At 42.3% G+C, this 24,156-nt stretch overlaps 1 protein-coding gene across 1 annotated transcript in view; it reads right to left on the bottom strand.

Annotated features, from left to right (window-relative positions):
• Positions 1-24,156, bottom strand: part of LOC140600380 (uncharacterized) — an 81,943-nt gene that overhangs the window by 48,256 nt on the left and 9,531 nt on the right. The window contains 3 exon segments of the mRNA XM_072768634.1: positions 4,591-4,686; positions 5,578-5,704; positions 7,545-7,623. Of these exon segments, the coding sequence (XP_072624735.1) occupies positions 4,591-4,686; positions 5,578-5,704; positions 7,545-7,559 (238 nt within the window). The 5' untranslated portion in view covers positions 7,560-7,623.

Below are 24,156 nucleotides of genomic sequence, written 5' to 3'. Positions count from 1 at the left end.
CATCCACATACACCCTCTCTGTAAAATAAATAAAGTCTTTAAAACTTGAAAAAAGCAGTTTACATCAGGAAATATTTTTCAAGGCTATCACTGGCAGGATACAATGCAGAAGAATTGAGTGACTTATAACATTCACTTCTGCACTGTTCCTGTGGGGCTTGCATTCAACCACGAAAACAAATCCCAGTACTCATGAAGGTCTACCTTAAACTTCTGTAGTGAACTTGCAAGGGAGATGTGTGAAGAAACACCTAAACTGTTCAGAAGCATATGAATTTACATGTAGTTGATGACAGATCTTGTACTTCTAACCCAGGCAGAACAGGTCCTGGAAACAGTGGATCATGCCTCATTACAAGAAAATGGCTGAGAATTGGGAAACACATAGGATTTAGGGCAGAGATGTTCACCACTCATCAACAAGAAATATCATAAAGAACAACATAAGGGCGCTTGGGTGGCTCAGTGGTTAAGCCTTAGCTGAGGTTGTGACCCAGTGTTCTGGGATTGAGCCCCATGTTAGGCTCCCTGCTAGGAGAGCCGGCTTCTAACTGTTCCTCTGCTGCTCCTCTTGCTTGTGCTCTCTGTCAAATAAATATATTAAATCTTAAAAAAAAGAAAAAAAAAAAAAAGAACAGGGCAGCCCGGGGGTCTCAGCGGTTTAGCGCTGCCTACAGCCGAGGGCTGGATCCTGGAGACACGGGATCAAGTCCCATGGCGGGCTACCAAAATGGAGCCTGCTTCTCCCTCTGCCTCTGTCTCTGCCTCTCTCTCTCCCTCTGTGTGTGTCTGTCATGAATAAATAAATAAAATATTTAAAAAATAAAAACATTAAATTAAAAGAAAAAAGGAACAATATAGACATGACGAGACCAGGTAAATGAAACAGGTGATCACAAGGACAAAAGTTCTTTGGGTGGCTCTGAAATGAGGTGAAGATTGGGAGGAAATGTTGATCTTATTATGAATACAGCTGACCTACTGCTTGTGCCTGGAGTGGATGAAAATCATGGAATTGCTGGTCCAGATCACAAGCTCACTACATGGTACCAAGGAATAACAACAATGGTCCATAAAGCAAATGTATCATTTTGATAAGATATCACAACCTTTTTTTTTTTTTTTAAGATTTTATTTTTTTATTCATGAGAGACACAGAGAGAGAGAGGCAGAGACACAGGCAGAGGGAGAAGCAGGCTCCAGCAGGGAGCCCGACGTGGGACTCAATCCAGGGTCCCCAGGTTCAAACCCCAGGCTGCAGACGCCGCTAAACCTCTGCGCCACCGGGGCTGCCCGAAATGACTAATGAAAGCAAATGAAAAGAAACCATAATATGACACTTTCAGAATATACTTCAATTGGTTAGCCTTGTTGAGAAAAAAAGAAAATATTGAAAACCTCAGTCACTACACAGAGAGCAATGACTCTGAATACATCTCTGATTGATATTATATAGATCATTATGAATATTTTAGAAAAACAAAGGATTCTATCTCTGTGGTCTTAGTATATGAGAAAATTTCTAAAAAAGGTAAACACCACCAACCGTAAAGTTTGAAATGACAAATTGGATTACATTAAGAACTTCTCTGCATCATAAGCTCAAGAGACAGAAATAGAGTGGGAGAAGGAAAAAAGGACCCATTCTCATAATATATATATAGATCTATAAAGCCTGAAGAAAAAAAATACCAAAACAGAAAAAATAGGCACAATAACCCAGTAAACACTTTGAAAAAGAGATTGTCAAGAGGTGAAGAAGAGCCACATCAAAGACACTAAGAAAATTTGTGACACTTGCCCACAACAGCAGCTGCTCACCCGCCCTGACACATGAAGGCCACCCTGTGAAAAAACTCGTACCTCTCCTCAGGAGAGAAAGAAACGAGTGACCTGTAGGTTCAGCGATCTGGATTCTTGGCTGCTGCCTGAGGGACTTGTTTCTGTCACGCATGACATGGAGGCAGAGGGAACGACAGCACCCTCTGGATGCACTGTGGTGACTGCTCAGACAAAGGGTGAGTGTTCAAACAAGAAAGAGACTACAGAGCTGAAGCAGAGGAAGGAATCACATTAGGCATCGGACTCTTAATTTCGGTTCAGATCATGGTCACGATCCTTCAGATGGTCTCTGAACTCTGAACTTGAAAACTGTCATCCTTGGGGCACCTGGATGGCTCAGTCGGTTCTGTGTCTGCTTTCAGCTCACATCCTGATCCCAGGGTCCTGGGATTGAGCCCAGGTCAGGCTCCCTGCTCAGCGCGAACTCTGCTTCTCCTTTTCCCTCTGGTCCTCCCCTGTGCTATGCTCTCATTTGCTCTTTCTGTCTCTCTCAAAAGAATAGATTAAAAATCTTATGGAAAAATTAAAAGAAAAAGAAAATGGTCATGGTGTAACTAAATACACAAGTAAAACCAAAACCACAACTAACTAATGTAGTGGAAAGTCCGAGACAAAAGGAAGCAAATTGTTATGGAATTACAAAGCCAGAATAAGACAAAATTTAACCCGAGAAAAGCTACATTAAAATAAATCCATTAAAAATACGGGATTACTGGGTGGCTCAACAGTTTAGCGACTGCCTTCAGGCAAGGGCTTGATCCTGGAGTCCCAGAATTGAATGAGTCCCACATCGGGATCCCTGCATGGAGCCTGCTTCTCCCTCTGCCTGTGTCTCTGCCTCTCTCTCCATCTCTCATGAATGAATGAATGAATGAATGAATGAATAAATAAATAAATAAATAAATAAATAAATAAATAAAATTCTTTCAAAACAAAACAAAACAAAACAGATGCATTATTCTCAAGGAAACTTTCTATAAAACTAATTTTAAACTCTATGTATCATAAAAAACAAGCATGAGTTATTGGCTGGTTTTCACTGACCACAGTATAATAAAAAATATTCATTAAAATCAATCATTAAAAGCTGTAAGTGAAAATCATATGAACAACCACTTAAAAAGGCATTTTACAAATGTATTATTTTATTAATATATCCTTCCTTGAACAGAGAATTTAAGGCTACAACCCACTCCTTAGAACCAAGGAAATAAAGACATCTTCATTTCTAAATAAATACCAAGCAAGTTGCAAAATATGCTAAAGGCCACTATACATAAAATACATATTTGGGATTAAATTCAGATATATTCCAAGGCAAGTAGAAGAAAAACCCAATGACTAATTTTCACTGAAGTAAAATTACATTTATGAACAAAAGCTTTCTTTAAAATACAGGAATTATACGAATTATACCTCACTGTTTTTTTTTTTTTAAGACTTTATCCATGTATTTGAGAGAGAAGGAGAGAGAGAGAGAGAGAGCACAGCAGGGGAAGGGCACAGGAAGAAGCAGACTCCCCACTGAGCAGGGAGCCCAATGGCGGGGGCTGAGTCCCAGGACTCCAGGATCATGACTTGGGACCAACTGACAGGCCACCCAGACATCCCTCTACCTCACATGCCCATGTCATATCAGAACTTTTGATCTAATAAATAACAGATGAATCTCATATATAACTAATAAGAAAGTGAAAACACACTTGACAAAATAAAAAGAAATTCCTGTCATACAAGACAAATTCATACAATGATGCAAGTATTAAGAAAGAAGGTAAAAATTGAGAATTTATTATAGGCTTCAAGTTCTAAGGTCTAAATGTTCTAGCTCCCCCATGGCATTAATTTAGGTAGGAATTCTAGGATACAAACAGATACGTTACATTATTTCACCACTGAGGAATGGAACACACTGTTATATCCTATTTTCAGTTCATACAAAGAAAAAATTAACTTCCAAAGTGAAATAAAGGATTAGATTTTCTTTTTTTTAAATATATTTTTTAAAGATTTTATTTATTTATTCATGATAGTCACACAGAGAGAGACAGAGAGGCAGAGACACAGGCAGAGGGAGAAGCGGGCCCATGCAGGGAGCCCGACATGGGATTAGATCCTGGGGTCTCCAGGGTTGAGCCCCCGGCCAAAGGCAGGCGCCAAACCGCTGTGCTACCCAGGGATCCCAGGATTAGATTTTCTTATTTTAGGGAGGTGCTTTGTTATCTGATGAAATTACTGAGTGTCAATTTTGTACAATCAAGAGTAAAGCCTCCATAACATTGGAATGCATAAGCCAGAAAACGTGGTACCTGTCTCCAGTGTTCCCAGGATTTCTGCACCAACCCCAGTATGCCCACCACTACCCCGACATGCTTCTCACAATGCAAAACAGAACTTACATTGGCTAAGGCTATGGAACCTGAGAAACAGGGAGACTTCCCCAGGACCCTCACAGCAATGGAGAACCTCTCAGATTATGGAGACCCTCCCACTCCCAGGGGAGTCTCCTGGCCCTCCCTGTGGAAGTGATGGACCATCAGTGGAGCTGAAGGAGAATCCTTAGAGAAGCTAAGAGCTTGATAATGTTGGATAGCACATGTCCCTCTGTGACAGGGAGAAAAATATAAACTAGGTTTCTCAAGAGTGTATCCTTTCAAGGAGAACTACTCCCACCACAGTTTAAGGTCTCTCTTCCCCCTTCACATGTGGACCGCACCTCTGTCATCTGCCTCACTCATTTCCACTTACCTGGATGGATGGTTACTCTCTTCTTTCTCTTCACGCTACAAGGCTCCTTCTTTTGCTCCAAAAAGGAGACCAGGTCTGGCTTTGACACAATGAGGCCTGGTTATTAGGAAAAAGGAAAATGGATATTGCTGGAGATTTTCAATCAAGTATCATGCTCAGTAGAGACCACAGGACAGTGTAAAATTATAGAAAATACCTTCCCAAAGGCTACTGACCAACAGCCCCTTTAGAACCAGTAGGAGGGCACACCGGGTGACTCAGTGGTTTGCGCCACCTTCAGCCCAGGGTGTGATTTTGGAGACCCAGGATTGAGTCCCACATCGGGCTCCCTGCATGGAGCCTGCTTCTCCCTCTGCCTGTGTCGCTGCCTCTCTCTCTGTGTGTCTCTCATCAATAAATAAAATATTAAAAAAAAAAAAAAAGAACAAGCAGAAGGAGTTTCAAATATTCAAATCATGGCTTCTACTTCCAAGTACTAGATACAATAATAATAAATAAAAACTGGAGTTTAAATATCGGCAGTACCATTTGATGCCTGTCAATGTTTAGTACTGACATGCATCAACAGAAATGATCATGCTCCTTAAGGAAGGAGAATTAGGGGGGAACCCCTGGTGGCTCAGCGGTTTAGTGCCTGCCTTCACCCAGGGCATGATCCTGGAGTCCCGGGATCAAGTCCCAAATCGGGCTTCCGGCATGGAGCCTGCTTCTCTCTGCCTATGTCTCTGCCTCTCTCTGTATTGTCTCTCATAAATAAATAAATAAATAACATGTTTTTAAAATTTTTTTTTTTTAAAAAGGAAGGGGAAGCTAGAGCTGAAAAGGAAACATGAAGATTTTTCTCCACATCTACAAATCCCCATTTATTTCCCTTATTGCATGGATCCGAATTCCAGTCATGCAGAGGAATCTTCTAAGAGTCAGTCTTCAAAGGAAGGAAGAAAACCCAGAGTGTGCTCTGGGAAACCTGGAAGGAGTCATCCTCACCCAAGAAGAGAAGGTTTCCATAGTTCTCTAACATCACATCCCTGTACAGTTCCCGCTGAGTGTGGTTCAGGCATCCCCACTCCGCCTGAGAGAATTCTATGGCCACATCCCTGAATGTCAGCAGCCCCTGCAATAAATACCACAGTTACCAAGTGGCCGTAGGCAGAGTTCACAATGTACCTAAGATGAAAGAGGGAGTTAAATGTCACCAGCTAGATCCCATGATCTGACCCTTACTGCTTATGGGCTTGTACCCTCTTTGTCCCATATTTTTCTCAGCCTCTTCTTTCTACCTTAATCTTTTACTTCAGGCATAGACTCCTGTGATGGAAACAGAAACTATCCAGCAAAAGAGGCGAACTCCCCTGTGAAAAAGGTTGGCCCGGGCCAATTTTAGCTTAACCCCTGACTCACAATTATGCAGCTGAACCAAGGAGTGACCCATGGAATGACCAACAGTTGCTTTTAACTCATTATAATACTAAAATCTCCACTCAAGGAGAAGCACAAACCTCATATTTATATAACAAAGTACATATAGAACTGTTATCTTCAGCTTCATATGCCACCTTATACTTAGCTCTACATAAGATGACAAGGCTCCAATTTCTAAATATCTACCCTAACCCTAAATAAAAGGAAATCATTCCCTCTGGCTCTGGGAGTCTCTTGTTGGGAAGTTACTCTCTGTGATCTCCGTATTTGCTGCAAGTCAAGTTTCCTTTGTGTGACAACTCTACCTGGAGTAGTTTCTATCAGTGATTCCCCAAGGAGTGAACTCCTTTTAGCGAAGTTATATTAGAACTGGTTCTGGCTTAGGTCAGCTTCCTGCTTATGCACTAAGATAATGTTTAACACAGTAATATGCTCTAATGTATTGTCCAACTTTGACATAAGAGGATGGCATATGATTCAGAAAACCATTATAAATACTGTATGTTTATCCAAGATAATTTATAAAATAAAGGTGTTGGGACACCTGGGTGGCTGGGCAGTTTAGCATCTGCCTTTGGCCCAGGTCGTGATCCCAGGGTCCCGGGATCGAGTCCCACATGGGGCTCCCTGCATGGAGCCTGCTTCTCCCTCTGCCTGTGTCTCTGCCTCTCTCTCTCTGTGTCTCTCATGAATAAATAGATAAAATCTTTAAAATAAATAAATAAACAAATAAACAAACATGTCAACAGAGGCATAAGAAATTCCTGAGTACTGTAATTTATATCATGCTTTATAGGTTGCATCTATTTTTTTTTTTTTCTAGATTTCATTTATTTATTTGAGACAGAGAGAGAGAGAGTGCAAACAGGTTGGGAGAGGGAGAAGCAGATTCCTTGTTAAGCAGGGAACCCAATGTAGGGCTGGATCCCAAGACCCTGATATCATGACCTGAGCTGAAGGCAGATGTATAACGACTTCACCACCCAGGCACCCATAGCTGTGTTTACTTCTTAGGTGGAAAATTTTGGTGGGGTACAAATGTACTTATCAAAGTCCAATGTGAATTAGAATTTTATTTTCTTTTTTTTTAATATTTTATTTATTCCTGAGAGACAGAGAGAGAGAGAGAAAGAGAGAGGCAGAGACACAGGCAGAGGGAGAAGCAGGCTCCCTGGAGAGAGCCCGATGCGGGGCTCGATCCCGGGTCTCCAGGATCACACCCTGGGCCGAAGGCAGGCGCTAAAGCGCTGCACCACCCAGGCATCCCCCAAATACAATCTTCAAAAATAAAAAATAAATACAGTTTTGGTGGCTTATTGGAAGCCCCGTTGGAGAGAAGGGAAAGAAGGTGATGCGGGAGAAGTGTTCTAAGATCGAGCCTTGGGTATTAGATTTGAAAAGGTTTTTAACAATAAGTGAAACCACGAGGCAGAAATATCAGAGCTAGAGGAATCAACACTTGCAATCTCCAAATGCAGGGAATTTCGGGCCAAAAAGGCACTGCGGCCTCTAAGCTGGGACACAAGGCTTACCTGAGACCCCGCCATCTCTGCTCCGTCCACCTCGGCCTCTAGCGAGCTCTCTCACAAGATCTCCGTGGAGGAGTCCCAGCTGCATCAGGAGAACACACCTTTAAAGGCAGCCAAGTCTCTCCACCTATAAACTGCTCCCCTGCAGGCAGGACTTTGAAATGCACAAAAAGCCCAACTTCCTAGTCCTTTGGGTGTGGAGCTGTTGAGAAGCTGTGAACTCCCAGTTGGAAATCAGGAACTGATTTTTCCTTCTCTGCTTCCAGGGCCCTCCCCTCCCCCAGATGCTCACAGATTCAGCTACAGCCTAGGCCCCGTGTGCTGTGGCCCTAACCCTCCTGACTCGGGTAGTGGAGACCATTACCCCTCCTAAGGCGAAGCCTGCTCTCAATTCTCAGAAATTAAAAGGAAGCCTTTCTACTTAACTGTGGCCTCACTTAGAATCACCTGGAGCACTGACTTAAAACAACGCTGTTGTTTCCACCATCAATTGACAGAATCCGAGGGGGAAGAACTTTTTTTTTTTTTTTTTTTAGATTTTATTTACTTCTTCATGAGAGACACAGAGAGGCAGAGACGGGCAGAGGGAGAAGCAGGCTTCTCGCAGGGACCCCCATGTGGGACTCGATACTGGGACTCTGGGATCACGTCCTGAACCAAAGGCAGACAGACACCCAACTGCTGAGCCACCCAGGCGACCGGGGATGATCTATTTTGATACTCCAGGAAACATCTGGGGAGGTGACCGGCAAAGCACCGCAGCCAAGGCTGTGCGGTTACCAGATTTAAATCCTCGCCTTCTTCACTGATGAGAGTTTCTCAAGATTTACATCTTCTCCCTCTTCCTGCTACACAAAGGGAGATACTCTTAGGAAAGGACCTTTCCCTTACAAATGCAAATATCTCTTCCTTAAAGAACCGTTGGGTGTCACACCTTTTCCTGTGTCTTCTGTTGCTTTTTCTTTTTCAAGATTTTATTTATTTATTTGAGAGAGAGAGAGGGAATGGAAAGGCAGAGCACAAGCAGGCAGAGAGGCAGAGGGTCAGAAGCAGGCTCCTCCTTTACCAGGGAGCCCAACCCGGGACTGAATCCCAGGACCCTGCTTCTCCCTCTGCCTGTGTCTCTGCCTTTCTCTCTCTCTCTCTCTCTCTCTCTCTGTCTCTCATGAGTAAATAAATAAATAAATTCTTCTTAAAAAATAAAAACTGCCTATAATTTTTTCACCAAAAGATGGGTTTATTTATTTTTTTAAAACAATTATTAATTTACCACTCCCCCCCCCCACACACACACACAGAGGCAGAGACGCAGGCCCAGAGAGAAACAGGCTCCATGCACGGAGGCCTGATGTTGGACTCGATCCTGGGCATCCAGATTCTCACTCTGGGCCCAAGGGAGTTGCTCAGCCAATGAGCCACCCAGGGATCCCCTTAAAAGATGGGTTTATTCAGGAATACAGAGAATTGCAATTAGGAACATACAAGCTGTGGCAAAACCATAGGCAAGTCCAGGGAACAAAAAGAGGAATTTTTTTGTTTGGTTTGAGGAGACAAGGCTTAAGTTGAGAAGTCTGTTACAGAATAAAAATTATTTCAGGTAAAATGATTTGAAGGACGGTGGGTTTTCACTGGTGAGGCTGTTGCCTGGGAAGGATAAGAAAAGCATCTCTGCCTTTGGTTGCAATAGTAGGTATAAACCGCTCCCAAGGTCAAGCTTGTGTAAGGTCAAGATCTTCCCTTCCTGTTGGAACTGCCATTGACTATGAGTGATAGGGCTTAAGATCTCCCTCTGCTGAAAACCTCCTGACTCCATTTTAGTGAGGGTTCCAATTACTAACTTTCAATCAACATTTGATCAATATCTCAACATTTCCTTCACTCTCAGTAGAGGGCAGCAAACATTCTCATCCTCACTTTGATGATGTTAACCTTTTTTTAGATTCCATGTGATTTCATACCAAATTTTTTTTACTGTGTGTGCTTTATTTATGCCAACAAAATATCCTACATTTAGTGTGGGCCAAGCCCAGACTGCTCCATGATGGACCACTTTGGCAGAAAGATGATTTTGATTGAAAAAGCAATCAAAATGGGGCAGATTCAGGAAATGTCGTTTTCACCCCCTTCACTGACTAAAAAGAATTTAGAGAGAGAACCTATCCCAGGCTGAAAGCTATCACCATATGTAACTACATTATTATATAAACTAAGTTTGAGAAACAGGGAGGAACATAGTTAGGCCTGTTTGAGAAAAGTTCTCTATGGCCTATTGTTTTTGAGTGGCCTAGATAATATTTGTTTATCAAATATTTCCTCGTTTTCTTCTTCCCTGTGAGTTGAATTTCTTCCCTTGGAGTTCCCAGACTTCAACCTTCTTCTTCTCAAAGACATATATCCATTACTTTGCCAGTCTTTGCAACACTCCGTTCAGTGGGGAGTATCCATATGTATGGTTTAAATTTGATTTTCCTGTTTATCTTATGCCAATTTGATTCTTAGTCAATAATGAGAACTTCTTCAATGTTCTGGTTTATGCTTTTGTATGTTTCTCCAATCAATATTTAGCTCCTATTTTATACAACCAATGTTAAGGAAGAAAAAGAAACAGAAAGGCGGTGCCCGGTATCTACATTCTCAGGGAAGATATGAAACACTTAGTACCAACTGTGAGTGTTATGAGAGTTCACTAAAGTATTATGAGGATTAACTCACATGTTCCTAAGGTCCCAGCAAAATATCATGTGTGTGCACATAGTAAAAGCTCAATATATACTGCATTAATAGAATATCTATGTTATTTTCCAGATGTAGATTTTCTCAGACTCTAGCTATGCCGAGCACTCCTGGCTACATAAGTCTATCACTCCCCTATGCTCTCCAGCTTAAGGATTGACTCATTGTAGCTTCTTGAGATTTCAACAGACCTCCGATGTGGGGGAAACAAGGAACCCGATGATTCTGGAAGATCAAGTTTGCCCATTCTAGAAAGTGGCCTTCCCTGATGCCAGCAGGTCTCCTTGAGATCATACCAAGAACGATTAAGCACTGCTTCCCCTGCATGTCAATGCTCACTACTCCTATGTTCCTTCCCCTGAAGGACTTCCTGCTTAGTCTGGTTAATAGAGTGTCTTTGGACATAAATCCACCATGGTCTCCATCTGCCAACCTCCTGAACAAAGCAAATTTTCCCTTCCAACTGTGAAAATGAGTAATGGAATGCCTCACTAAAATGGAGTTGGCAAGGAGCTTTTCTGCCCTACTACAGGTAGTCAATTGCAAACCCAGCTGGATGAGATGGGCTTGATCTGATATGGCCTTGATCTTACTTCTAGATACTATTCCTCTATTCCAACTGAAGGAAGAGACACTTATGTTTGAAAAATACTTTCCCTCCTCGTGGGCATTTGAACAGAAATGGACTGACTTAACCGGAAGTAATCACGAACTTCAATGGCCACAACTTCCTTCTTTGATCTTTCCAAAGGAACTTACTTTTTTTTTAAATTTTATTTATTTCATCATGAGAGACAGGGAGAGACAGAGAGGCAGAGACACAGGCAGAGGGAGAAGCAGGCTCCATGCAGGGAGCCCGGCATGGGACTTGATCCCGGGTCTCCAGGATCACACCCTGGGCCAAAGATGGCCCTAAACCGCTGAGGCACCCACGATGCCCCATCCAACGGAATTTTTATCAAAGATAAGGTGGACAACCTTGGTTCTAAAATTGACAAAATTAAACGGGTTTCCTATTTTAATTGGTATTTTGAAGGTTTCAAACGCTATCAGGAATGTAATATCGCCTCATGACAACCTACACTTTTTCAAATAAATAAGGTAAGCAGATAATTACAAAAATGAAAAGGGGCTTCTGGGAACTCTTCTTCCTCTCCCCTACCTTCTTTGTCAACTGCCTCTAGGATGCCACCTCATGCTCAGCCCCTACCTCTAGTGCAATCTTCCTTTCTTCTCTTCCATCCTAATCTCCACTCTCATTCTATCCTTTAGTTACACCTCCCTTTTCCTTTGAAGCTCCCTCTGCTACCTCCTCCCCTGAATCTATTAAAAATCTGCCTTCCTGGAGTCTTTGAGGACCTCAGTGGACCCAATGTCTCTTATTTTCCCTGGAGGAAGGCTGAACATTGAGCTGAAGTTCCCTAAAGTTCCCTATAGTGACTGAGGATCCCAATAGGTTTGCTCAAGAATGTAACATAGTTATTCAAACTTCCCAAAGTGGTTTGTCAGATTTATATCAATTGGTCTACATGCTTGTTGGTGAGGGCCAGGTCAAACACTGGATGAAACTAGCCCAATGGGAACATCATGAACAGAATCCAAAGCAACAAATCTGTAACTTTTGGCAAGATGCTACAAAACTTGCTAGAGGCCCCACCAATCAATTATGATGGGTTTTCCCAATCCTGTGGATTGGAACAAAATTCAGACTTGTACACAGAAGACCAGTTATTCCCTTCATGATGATTATGATCAAGTTCAATTGTCTTTAAAGAAATTTCTAGCCTTTATAAGTTGAATCTACTTGTGTAGCTTTTAACTTTCTATTTATTTTTTAATTTTTAAAAAGTTTTTATTTATATATTTGAGAGAAAGAGAGAGAGAGAGAAAGAGCGCAAGCAGGGGCAGCGGGAGGGGCAGAGAGAGAAGGACAAGCAGACTCCCTGCTGAGCAGGGAGCCCAAGGAGGGTTCAATCCAAGGACGCTGGGATCATGACCTGAGCCAAAGTCAGATGTTTGACTGACCCCCCAAGGTGCCCCTTAACTCTATGTTTGTTAATGGAGTGATCCAGGATCTTTCGCTTTTAATTTAAAGCATCAAGATGAAATGGGACATCATGTCCACTTCATTTAATTAATTAGACAAACCAGATTGCTCACACCCTGGAGAAGTCATCTAGAGGAAAGACCACTAAAATTTTTCATTATTCAATTCCAGCAAATGAATGCCCCTAAACAAAAATGGAAGCCTTGCTTCTGCAATTCCTTCAAGAAACCAGGACATCGGAATCCCTGGGTGACTCAGGGGTTTGTCGCCTGCCTTTGGCCCAGGGCGCGATCCTGGAATCCCAGGATCGAGTCCCATGTCGGGCCCCGGGCATGGAGCCTGCTTCTCCCTCCTCCTGTGTTTCTGCACCTCTGTGTCTCTCTCTATGTCTATCATAAATAAATAAATAAAACTTTAAAAAAAAGAAAAAAGAAAAAGGAAACCAGGATAAGGAGTACAGTATTACATATTTAAGAGCTTTAGGCACCTTCAGCTCTTTAGCCAACTTTTTCAATGTCCTCCTGATTCTCAGTGGCAGGGCTCCAAGGAACTCTAGGGGCTTTTCCCAACCCTCCCTCTCAATTGGCTTTGTGAAACTATTCTCCACGTTGCGAATAAATCTGTCTCTGTTCTTATTGACACCTGAGCTCCACCTGTCCGTGCTCAATCCCACTGCTATCAAGCAGCCGCTGCCTCAGAATACTAAAACAGTTAAAATATTATGGGTCTGTAACAAATCTCCCTGGGTGCCTGTGTGAACCCACTTCCTGTGTCTAGACCCTTTGAGCATTAGACAGTTTTTTCTCCTTAGTTCATCTGCCCCAAATATTTATTTACCGGCCTGAGATTTCTTTTAAAAATGTCATAGTAGAATTTCTTCCTCCCAAAAGAGGAACATGATTCTAAAATCTCACAGTAGTAACCACAACTGGGAACTAGGGTAAATAAATGACACTTTAATATTTTCCTATGCTCTGTCTCTGATAGCAATTATAGTTGAGGTGAGGGGTAGCAATCACTTCTATTGGATCAACTACCATCCTCATTTTTAAAAAAAGATTTTGTTTATTCATTCATGAAAGATACACACATATAGGCAGAGGGAGAGGCAGTCTCCCTGAGGAGATTCTGAGGTGGGATTTGATCCCAGGACCCCCGGATCATGACCTGGGCCGAAGGCAGATGCTCAACCACTGAGCCACCTGAGTGCCCACTACCATCCTCTTTTTTTAAAAAAGTTATTTATTCATGAGAGACACGGAAAGAGAGAGAGGCAGAGACATAGACAGAGGGAGAAGTATGCTCCTCGCAGGGAGCTCAATGTGGGACTTGATCTCAGATCCTGGGATCATGCCCTGAGCCAAAAGCAAATGCTCAACCACTGAGCCACCCAGGAGTCCCCACTACCATCCTTTTTATGAGGAAAATGTTCAACCGATATTGGCCCAATCCACAGTGCCCCTCCCATCAAGATTCAAATAGATCCTCTAAAGACCTGTCTAAAATTAATCAATACCCTACACCTAAAGCAGCCCTTCAGGGCATCAAGCACATAACAGGATTACAAGGCTCAGGGCCTCCTTCTGTCCTAAGTCACTTCCTATAACATCTCTATTTTACCTGTGAGAAAACCCAAAGTCTGAGGATGGAGGTTTTCCCAGTATTTCTGAGAAACAAATAACATTGTTTTCTGTCTGCATCCGGTTGTTCCTAACCCTCATGTACTAGTGACATCCATTCCCATTGAAACCAAATTTTTCACTGAAATTCATCCATGCAGTTCATTTCTTTCTTTCTTTTTTTTTTTTTGAAGATTTTCTTTATTCATTCATGAGAGACACAGAGAGACAGAGAGAGAGGCAGAGACACAGGCAGAGGGAGAAGCAGGCATTATACAGAGAGCCTGACCTGCGACACGATCCAGGGTCTCCAGGATCACACCCTGGGCTGCAGGTGGCGCCAACCACTGCGCCACCGGGGCTGGCCTATGCAGTTCATTTCTAAGTATTCCAGTTGATAAGGGTAGCCAGTTTCTTTTTGCCTTCACTTCGGAGGAATGGCAATACACCTGGTCAATAATGCCTCCAGGTTACATGGTAGGTCCTTCCTGTTTGTCACAAATCTTAAAGGCTAATAAGAATGACATAAAGTTTTCTGCAAGCTCCTCTTTGTTATGATGTGTAGGTCATTTGCTTCTTTGCTCCCTTATCAAGCTACTTTACATGAAGACATTATCTATCCCTTAAAACTTTTGCCCTGAGGAGACTTAAAGTCCCCCCTCACTCCCCCCCAAAATACTCTACAGGTTGCTCACACTTAGCTTAGATATTCAAGGTACCTGCTTTCAGAATAGGGACTATATTTGGATTTGGGCAGACTTCAAGGCATCCTGAATTTCCCCAAACTTAAAACTAGCAGCAACTTTGAGGATTTCTTGGACTTTGGTAGTTATTGTCAAAGTTGGATTTCAAACTTCTCTTTCATGTCTCACTCTGTATATGTTTTACTTAAAAAAAGAAAAAAAAACAAAAAAGAAAAAGACTAACCTAACCCTATTATTTAGAAAGGAGGGGAAGACATAGCCTTTGAGACTGTGAAAAAAAAAATTTAAAAGTCTAAAAGAGTCCCTACCTTCAGATATCCTAATTATCAACTTCCCTTTTTCTTCTTTGGATATAAGGGGGAAAGAAATGACCTTTGAGTGCTCACTCAGAAACATATTGCCCACAGGCAATTATAGCCATCAACTGGACCATGTGGCTTGGTGATATCCCCCTGGCCTCAGAGCCATTTCTGCTACTGTCTTTTAGGTAAGGCCACTGAAGAAATAGTCACACGGTCCCCTTGAACAACCTGCAGTGCTCCCAAACTGCAGGGAATAAACTCTTGATCCAAGTGACAGGTCTAAAGAAAGCACCAGGGTGCCTTGGTGGCTCAGATGGCTACGTGTCTGCCTTCAGGCTCACGTCCTGATCCCAGGGTCCTAGGATCAAGACCCTCAACCTGCTCCCTGCTCAGTGGGGAGTCTGCTTCTCCCTCTCCATCTGCTTCTCCCCTTGCTCATGTTCTCTCTTTCTCTGTTGCAAATTTATACATAAAATCTGAAGAAGAGGAAGAAAGAGAGGAAGAAGGGAAGAACCAAACCCTGACTGGACCTGCACACCATCTGGGGATCTGAGGGAAAAGGTTTCCCTGAATTGAAGCAGACAGTATCTGGAGACACAGATTTCCCTGGATGGACAGGCACATCATTTTCTCACTGGGGCTTCTTCTAACTCTATTGTGGAAAGAAAGTGCCCTTGACATATACTTCCCAATGTCTTGTAGGAGGCGGAAACCTCTTTTATTTATGACCTTTTTGGAAAAAGCCTCATTATGATTCAGTGCACATTTCTGAAGGTTAAGAAGGTGCAGATTTCGCAAAGTTTCTCTCTTAATGAGCTACTAACCAACGCTGGATTTTGCTGTTGTTGTTAAAGATTTTATTTATTCATGTGAGACACAGAGGGAGAGAGAGGCAGAAGGAGAAGCGGGTTCCCCAAGGGGAGCTAGATGTGGGATTCAATCCCAGGATCCCGGGATCAGGCCTGGGCCTAAAGCAGATGCTCAACCTCTGAGCCACCCAGAAAGCCCTCAACTCTGGATTTGATTTGATTTGATTAATTTTTATCTCTTTAAAGATTGCATTTATTAATTCAAGAAAGACACACAGAGAGAGGCAGAGACGTAGGTAGAGGCAGAAGCAGGCTCTTCACAGATGTGGGATCGATCCCAGCACCCCGGGATCACGACCTGAGCCAAAGGCAGACGCTCAATCACTGAGCCACTCAGGTGTCCCACCAACTCTGGATTTTAATCCAAGTGCATGGTTTCTGAATTCAAAACTTTTAAGAGTATCAGGGATAACACATGTGGTTCTAAACAGCTTTTCTGAGATAACACTACTCTTTTATTTTTTTTTATTTATTTTTTTTTTAAAGATTTTATTTATTTATTCATGATAGACACAGAGAGAGAGAGGCAGAGACACAGGCAGAGAGAGAAGCAGGCTCCATGCACCGGGAGCCTGACGTGGGATTCGATCCCGGGTCTCCAGGATCGCGCCCTGGGTCAAAGGCAGGCGCTAAACCGCTGCGCCACCCAGGGATCCCAACACTACTCTTTTAAATTATCTTTGAAGTTTTGCTATTCCTACCAAAGAGTTCATTTATTCATGGTTCGTGTTTATACATGGTTTTATGTTCACAAATATGCTATGTTATGTCATTCAGTGCCCTCATATAGTATTACACCAGTTTGCCTCACAGCCGTTGTAAGAGGTGACTTCCAGGTGGCATGGAGAGAAACAATTCTTTCCGAAGTCCAGATAAGTACCAACAAATATTTTCAGTTGGCTACTATCAGAGCCAGGGGCCTGGTTTAGAACAAATACACAGTTGAATTGTCATTTACTTTTGATTTGTACTTGTTGTCTATCAATCTTTCGCAGAAAATATTTGTCCAATGAGGGGATGCTGGCTCAACACTCACAATCATGAGAAGATACAAAATCAGATACGAAGAATGTGCCTTATGTTCTTTCCAACTCCTATGTACTTTCCCTCTGACATGAGACATGACAACCAGGAAAGGTCCCTCCTGGCACTGAGAGACAAAACCACTAAAGATAACCTGACTGAAAGCATCAGTGATGCTTTCAAGGAAAGATCCTGATTAAAAAGGGAATGTTGGGGGGATCCCTGTGTGGCTCAGCAGTTTAGCACCTGCCTTCAGTCCAGGGTGTGATCCTGGAGTCCTGGGATCGAGTCCCGCATCGGGCTCCCTGCATGGGGCCTGCTTCTCCATCTGCCTGGGTCTCTGTCTGTCTCTGTCTCTAGTTCTCTCTCTCTGTCATGAATAAATAAATAAAATCTTAAAAAAAAAAAAGGGAAATGTCAAACTTGGTAATGAGAAACCTCATTAAAATGGAGCTGGGAGGTTTTGGCAGCATGAGCTCTGACATCCTCTCACTTGAAGTTAATTGTAGACTCATCAGTAAGAGATGGACTTGAAACTCCTGACTGGATCAGTCAGTGGAGAATGTGACTCTTGATCTTGCGGGTGTAAGTTTGAGCTCCATGTCGGGTGTAGAGTTTACTTAAAATAAAAAGTTGAGAAAAAAAGACATAGATTTGGGTTTACACGGGCTAAACCTTGGACCTGGATATTGCTCTTCGACCCCAGCCCAAAAGAGCCCCTTTTCTCATCATCCTGGGCAAGAGATCCAGCAATGAGAAGCAATCATATTGTAAATTCCCAGGTTACTTCAAAGGACTTTAAGTTCATCACAACCTTCCCTACATACTCTTTCTATTATTTTATTTTTAAAACATTGTACCTCACCGTGCCTGGATGGCTCCGTAGGTTGAGTAGTCTGCCTTTGGCTCTGGTCATGACCTCAGAGTCCAGGGACTGGGTTCCCTGCTTGGCAGGGAGTCTGCTTCTTCCTCTCCCTCTGTCTCTTACTCTATCTCAAATAAATAAATAAATCTTTAAAAATTTTGTGCCTCTTCTTTTTCTTATAGGCATGTCTATGATTTTGCAGCTGCTTTTTGTCCCAGCTCAGGATATTTTCCTTTGCTTTTGAATAAACTCATCTTTTGGTTGTAAAATAAGTGGCAGTGTCTATTTTTAAGGTCACCAATACCAACACCAGTCTCTCAAGTGTTGGCTTTTAACTATGGAGCAGCTGAACTTGGGTTTGAATAACAAGACTCAGAGCCTTCTCAAGCGTTCTGTAAACTTCAAAGTCTCAGCAAAGAATGTAATGCTTTAGGACTGTGATTCCTGGTCTTCACTGGAAACCAAGGCCACTTGTGTTACGACAAGATGGTGGGTATATGTGGCTCAGGTGTGCTGTGTCTGTTTTCTCTAACTTAGTACTACTGATTCTGGATTTATGTGGTGCAACATCAGGACTAGCACAGCACTTTTATGATGCCAATTCATGGGCTCCAGTCCAAACCCACAGCACCACAATGTCTTAGGGAGGATGAGAGAACATGTAAACTTTTCATTCACATTAGAGCTAGAGAAGCCTTAGTTAAGCGGTTCTGGGCCCAGGTTTTCCATTAGAAGAGCACGTGGAGTTTCAGGTATGATCATCACTGCTGCTCTCCCCCACAGATTCTGTCAAAGAGTCTTGGTGGGAACAACAGTGTTCTTTAATTAAGTGCTCCAGGTGATTTTAAGTGAGGCCAGGGTGAAGCATGAGGGCTCTTCAGTAACTTATTAGAGTTGGGTGCTGGCTTAGGTCCAAGGGGAGTTAACAGTGTCTCCTCTACATAAGTCTGGAAGGGTCAGTCCATGCAGCACAGAGTTCCTATACTGCAGTAGAATGTGTGATGTGTGTGGGAGGGGAGGCGCCTTGATAATAGGGATGGAGAAACTGGAGGGTCGGTCTCCAAGTAGGAGCTCAGGGTCTTTGAAAAGCTCCAACACACAGAAGAGTAGGGAGTAGGGCCTTTTAATGTATTTTAATGTCCTGTCTATACACGAGTAGGTACTAGGTGAAGAGATTCTGCTTTAAAGGCAAATGCTTGGGGTGCATGGGGGGCTAGGTCACTTAAGTGTCTGACTCTTGGTTTTGGCTCCGGTTATGATCCCAGGGTTATGGGATAGATAGCCCAAATTAGGCTCCATGCTGAAGGCAGAGTCTGCCTTCGATTCTCTCTCTCCTTCTCCTTCTCTCCCTCCCTCTGCTTGCACTAGGTTCTAAATGAATAAATAAATAAAATTTAAAAATCAAATGCTTATGATGTGGCTGTGACATCACTGGAAGTCAAATATCTCCTGAGAAGGAAAGCTAGAGCACAAGGAAGAAGAGAATGAAATGGCTGGTTCTCAGGTAAACCTTGATCCCTGGTTAGAGGCTCTGTCATCTTTTCCTCCTGAAATTCCAGGCATTTAAAAATTGCAAAGGTTTATTTATCTACTTCTGATTTTACTGTCTCATGTGTCTTTTCACCTGCTTTTGAAAATCTTTTTTTTTTTTTTTTTAAGATTTTATTTGAGGAAGAGAGAGTGTGGGGAGGAGTCAGAGGGGTGGAGGGAGGAGAAGCAGACTTTTCACCAAGCAGGGAGCCCTATGGGGGCTCGATCCCAGGACTGTGAGATCATGACCTGAGCCAGAGTCAGATGCTGAACCACTTGGGCCACCCAGGTGCCGCTACTTTTGAATATCTTCTTTTTTTAAAGATTTTATTTATTTATTCATGAGAGACCCACAGAGAGAGAGAGAGAGGCAGAGACACAGGCAGAGGGAGAAGCAGACGCCATACAGGGAGCCTGATTGGGACTCGATCCCAGGATCTCGTGATCAAGACCTGAGCCAAAGGCAGACCCTCAGCCACTGAGCCACTCAGGTGCCGCCTGTCCTGGAATTTTATTTATAAGTATTTATTTATTTATTTATTTATTTATTTATTTATTTATTTATTTATTTAAAGATTTTATTTATTCATGAGAGACACACAGAGAGAGGGAGAGAGAGGCAGAGACACAGGAAGAAGGAGAAACAGGCTCCATGCAGGGAGCCCGATGTGGGGTTTGATCCCAGGACTCCCAGGATCACGCCCTGGGCCGAAGGCAGGTTCTAAACTGCTGAGCCACCCAGGGATCCCTGTCTTGGAACTTTAAAAAAAGTTCTCTTTACGACAGTAATGCAGGAGAATGTGCTGAACCCAGGATTCCTACTGTGGATCAGCTCAGGTTCTGGGATACCAGTCAAGGACAACAGATCATATTTAGTTTCCATATGTATGTTTTATCAGCTCTCTGGAGACCAGGATTAGGAAAATGCAGAAATAGGGGCACCTGGGTGACGCAGTCAATTAATCATCCAACTCTTGGTTTTGGCTCAGGTGTGATTCATGGTCATGAGATCAAGCCCTGTGTCGGGCTCTGCATTGACCAAGGAGTGCACATGGGATTGTCCCTCCCACTGCCCCCTTCTCATGCTCTCTCTCTCAAAGAAATAAATCTTTAAAAAAAAAAAAATGCAGAAATAGGCATCCCAGGTGGCTCAACGGTTTAGTGCCGCCTTCAGCCCAGGGTGTGATCCTGGAGACCCGGGATTGAGTCCCACGTCAGGCTCCCTGCATGGAGCCTGCTTCTCCCTCTGCCTGTGTCTCTGCCTCTCTCTCTGTCTGTCTCTCATGAATACATAAAATCTTTAAATAAAAAAAATAATAAAAATGCAGAAACAAACAAGTTGGCTATATAGCCCAGAATGACTCCAAAGTTGTGATAAAGAAACAGAGCCTTGCTCTCCAGAATGAAAAAAAAAAGTTCTACCTACAAAAAAAAAAAAAAAAGAAAGAAAGAAAGAAAGAAAGAAAGAAAGAAAGAAAGAAAGAAAGAAAGAAAGAAAGAAAGAAAAATAGAAACGCTAAAGATTAGGGGAATATGGGAGCTATTTGGGGTTTGAATTTTTTAAAAAGATTTATTTATTTATTTTTTTATTTGAGAGAGAGAGAGAGAGAGAGAAAAGGCCTGCATGTGCCCTGGAGTGAGGGGAGAGGCAGACAGAGGGAGAGAGAATCTCAAGCAGACTCCGTGCTGAATGCAGAGCCCAGTGCAGGGCTTGATACCACAACCCCTGAAAACATGACCTGAGCAGAAACCTAGAGTTAGATGCTTAACCTACTAAGCTACCCAGGCACCCTAGGACTTGAAGTTTGTATGAATCCACTGTTTTCTTTTACTTAGGTTCCTATTCTGATTTCCTTTGGGGTGCCCACAAGAACATAGGCATGATAATGTATCCTCCAGTGTGCCTCTGATACATATTTGCTTTATTACAGGTGATATTAACTTTTTTGACTTGGCTTGGAGCACTCTGCTACATTCCTCCACTATAATATGACTATGTCTCTTAGTCATTCATAAGGATTGGTTGGATTTACAGAAAGATGTGCAGAAGCCTTCACACTCAAACTGAAAACATTTCTTTTGAGTTTCTCTTTGCATGTAGTTTCCACTGGAAAATGAAGGTGCTCTCTTCTATGTAGTTGAGATACTCACTTTAGGGAGTGGCCGTTCTCAGTGAGGTCCCCAACTTCTAAGTTTTCTTTGTATTTCACACTCATGTTAGAGACACATACTTTACTTTTTTGTATTTTTAGAAAAAGAAAACATGAATCACAGAGTTAACATGCTGGAGTGTCTTAAAATCCTAAGATATGGGCAGCCCGGGTGGCTGAGCAGCTTAGCACCTGCCTTTGGCCTAGGGTGTGAACCTGGAGACCTGGCATCGAGTCCCACATCGGGCTCCCTGCATGGAGCCTGCGTCCCCCTCTTTCTGTGTCTCAGCCTGTCTCTCTCTCTCTGTGCCTCTCAGGAATCAATCATCAATCAATCAATCAATCTTTGAAAAGAATCCTAAGATATAACACAAATGATGATAGAAACAAAAAAAATTCAACGAAATAAAAGACTCAGAAATATTAGCTGTTTTCTTTATAGCATTCTGAATATATGTTCAGAGTGTGAATAAATGACAGAGACATAATCAGCCACAAATAGATTTATAAATTTTGTGCCATTGAGAATAGGTCTTAAGTCATCAAGACAATAGTCTACTCTATCAATTTTAATGTGTGTACTATTTTGAAAAGTTAACTGTGTGCGGCACCTGGTGGCTCAGTTGGTTAAGCATCCAACTTTTGATTTCAGCTCAGATTGTGATCTCAGGGGTATGGGATAGAGCCTCATATTGGGCTCTGTGCTCATGGAGTCTGCATGTCCCTCTCCCTCTGCTCCTCCCCCTGTGCTTTCTACTTCCAAAATAAATAAATAAAATCTTAAAATAAATAAATAAAAGTTTATGTGTGTGCATAAAATTAAAAGGTAGATCAGTTTTCTGTGGATATCTTCTTGTTTTCATCACTGTTCTCAGGTTTGAAAACTGTCATGAACATAATTTTACAGCAGTCTCTATCTTGATTGGATCTCTGGTAGATAAATTCTACGTCAGAGATCCTAGGTAAAAATCTGTTTTTTTACATTTACTGAATGTGTGACAAAATAGTCTCAAAAGAGGAAGAGAGGTAGTTGGGTGGCTCAGTCGGTTAAGCATCTAACTTGGGCTCAGGTCATGATCTCAGGGTCCTGAGATCAAGCTCCGCATCAAGCTTCGTGCTCAGTGCGGAGCCTGCTTCTCCCTCTCCCTCTGCCTGCTGCTCCCCTTGCTGTGCTCTCTGTGTGTATCAAATAAATACATAAAAACCTTTTTTTTTTTTTACAAAAGAGGACAAATATGTTTGATCTCCTAGACTGTGTGTGTGTGTGTGTGTGTGTGTGTGTTGATCTATGGAAACTTCTAGAATCTAGTAATTAGTAGTGCTCAGAAAGTATTGTTGTTGCCTTTCTCACTTTAACCTGTAAAACCTATAATTGTAATAAAACCCATTCATTTCATGTTCTGGGATAAATCTTTCCTTGGAATTCTACCTCTTTTTGTCATTTAAAAGTGTATTCCTTTATGTATAGGCTAATTCCTTGTTAGAAATGTAGACTCAGTGCCCATCCTAACTCCTAAATTGGAGCCTGCATTTTAACAAGAACTCCAAATCACTGTTCTGAAATTCTAATTCACATTAGAATATGAAGGTGCATTTCTAACCCACACAACATTCCAGGTAACAAATATACACAACTTATGTAGTATGATATGAATTCAGTCCTTAAACATGGATATATCCTGTTGACACCTTCAGTTTACAATTTATATTGGAGAAACACACAGTATTGATAGTGGTTCTATGGATCAGATGCCATCTTGTTGCCTCAAAGGTAAAGAATATATGAGTATATCACATCAAGAGTCACAGGCTCTACTGACTGAGCCAGCCAGGCACCCATCTCTTGCAGGTTTTTATTTATTTATTTATTTATTTTATTATTTTTTTTATTTTATTTTTTTTAATTTTTATTTAGTTATGATAGTCACAGAGAGAGAAAGAGAGAGAGGCAGAGACACAGGCAGAGGGAGAAGCAGGCTCCATGCACTGGGAGCCCGATGTGGGATTCGATCCCGGGTCTTCAGGATCGCGCCCTGGGCCAAAGGCAGGCGCCAAACCGCTGCGCCACCCTGGGATCCCTCTTGCAGGTTTTTAAAATACACTTACTGGACACTTTTGCTCCCAATTTTTGTTTTACTATTTGCATATTTACTGTCAGTTTGAATTTTTATTTAGGTCATGCGTAGGTAACTATAGGATATCAGGAAAACTATTGGTATTCTCTTTTTCCTTTATGAGCATTGTCATGATGTTTATTTTGAATTCTTTGTCAGGTGATGACTAGTTATATATACATTTATGGTCAGTTTTGGAGTTTTATCTTGTTCCTTCAACTGGAACATGTTTTTCTGTTTGTATGCTTTTAGGGTGTTGCACTGTGTTTTCAGAATTTATTTTTTTAAGATTTATTTATTTTATTAAAAATATTTTGTACGTATTTCTGTATTTATTTTAAAACCCATTGATTTACTTGAGAGAGAGGGAACATGGGGAGAAGGATAAAGGCAAGGGAGAAAGCAGACTCCCTGCTGAGCACAGAGCCTGATGTGGGGCTTGATCTCACACACCTCAGATTATGACTTGAGCCAAAATCAGAATCCAACACTTAACCAACTGAGCCACCCAAAGAGAGGGGGAGAGGGAGAGAGAGAGAGAGACAGAGAGAGAGAAGAAGGGATAGAGGCAGGGGTAGGGGCAAAGAGAGAGGGAGAGAATCTCAAGCAGACTCCTCACTGAGCATGGAGCCTGACGTGGGGCTGAGTCCCATGAGCCC

The sequence above is a fragment of the Canis lupus genome, chromosome 1 (genome assembly GCF_048164855.1).
Source record: "Canis lupus baileyi chromosome 1, mCanLup2.hap1, whole genome shotgun sequence".
NCBI classification, from domain to species: domain Eukaryota; kingdom Metazoa; phylum Chordata; class Mammalia; order Carnivora; family Canidae; genus Canis; species Canis lupus.
This window is presented reverse-complemented; position numbering and strand designations above follow the sequence as displayed.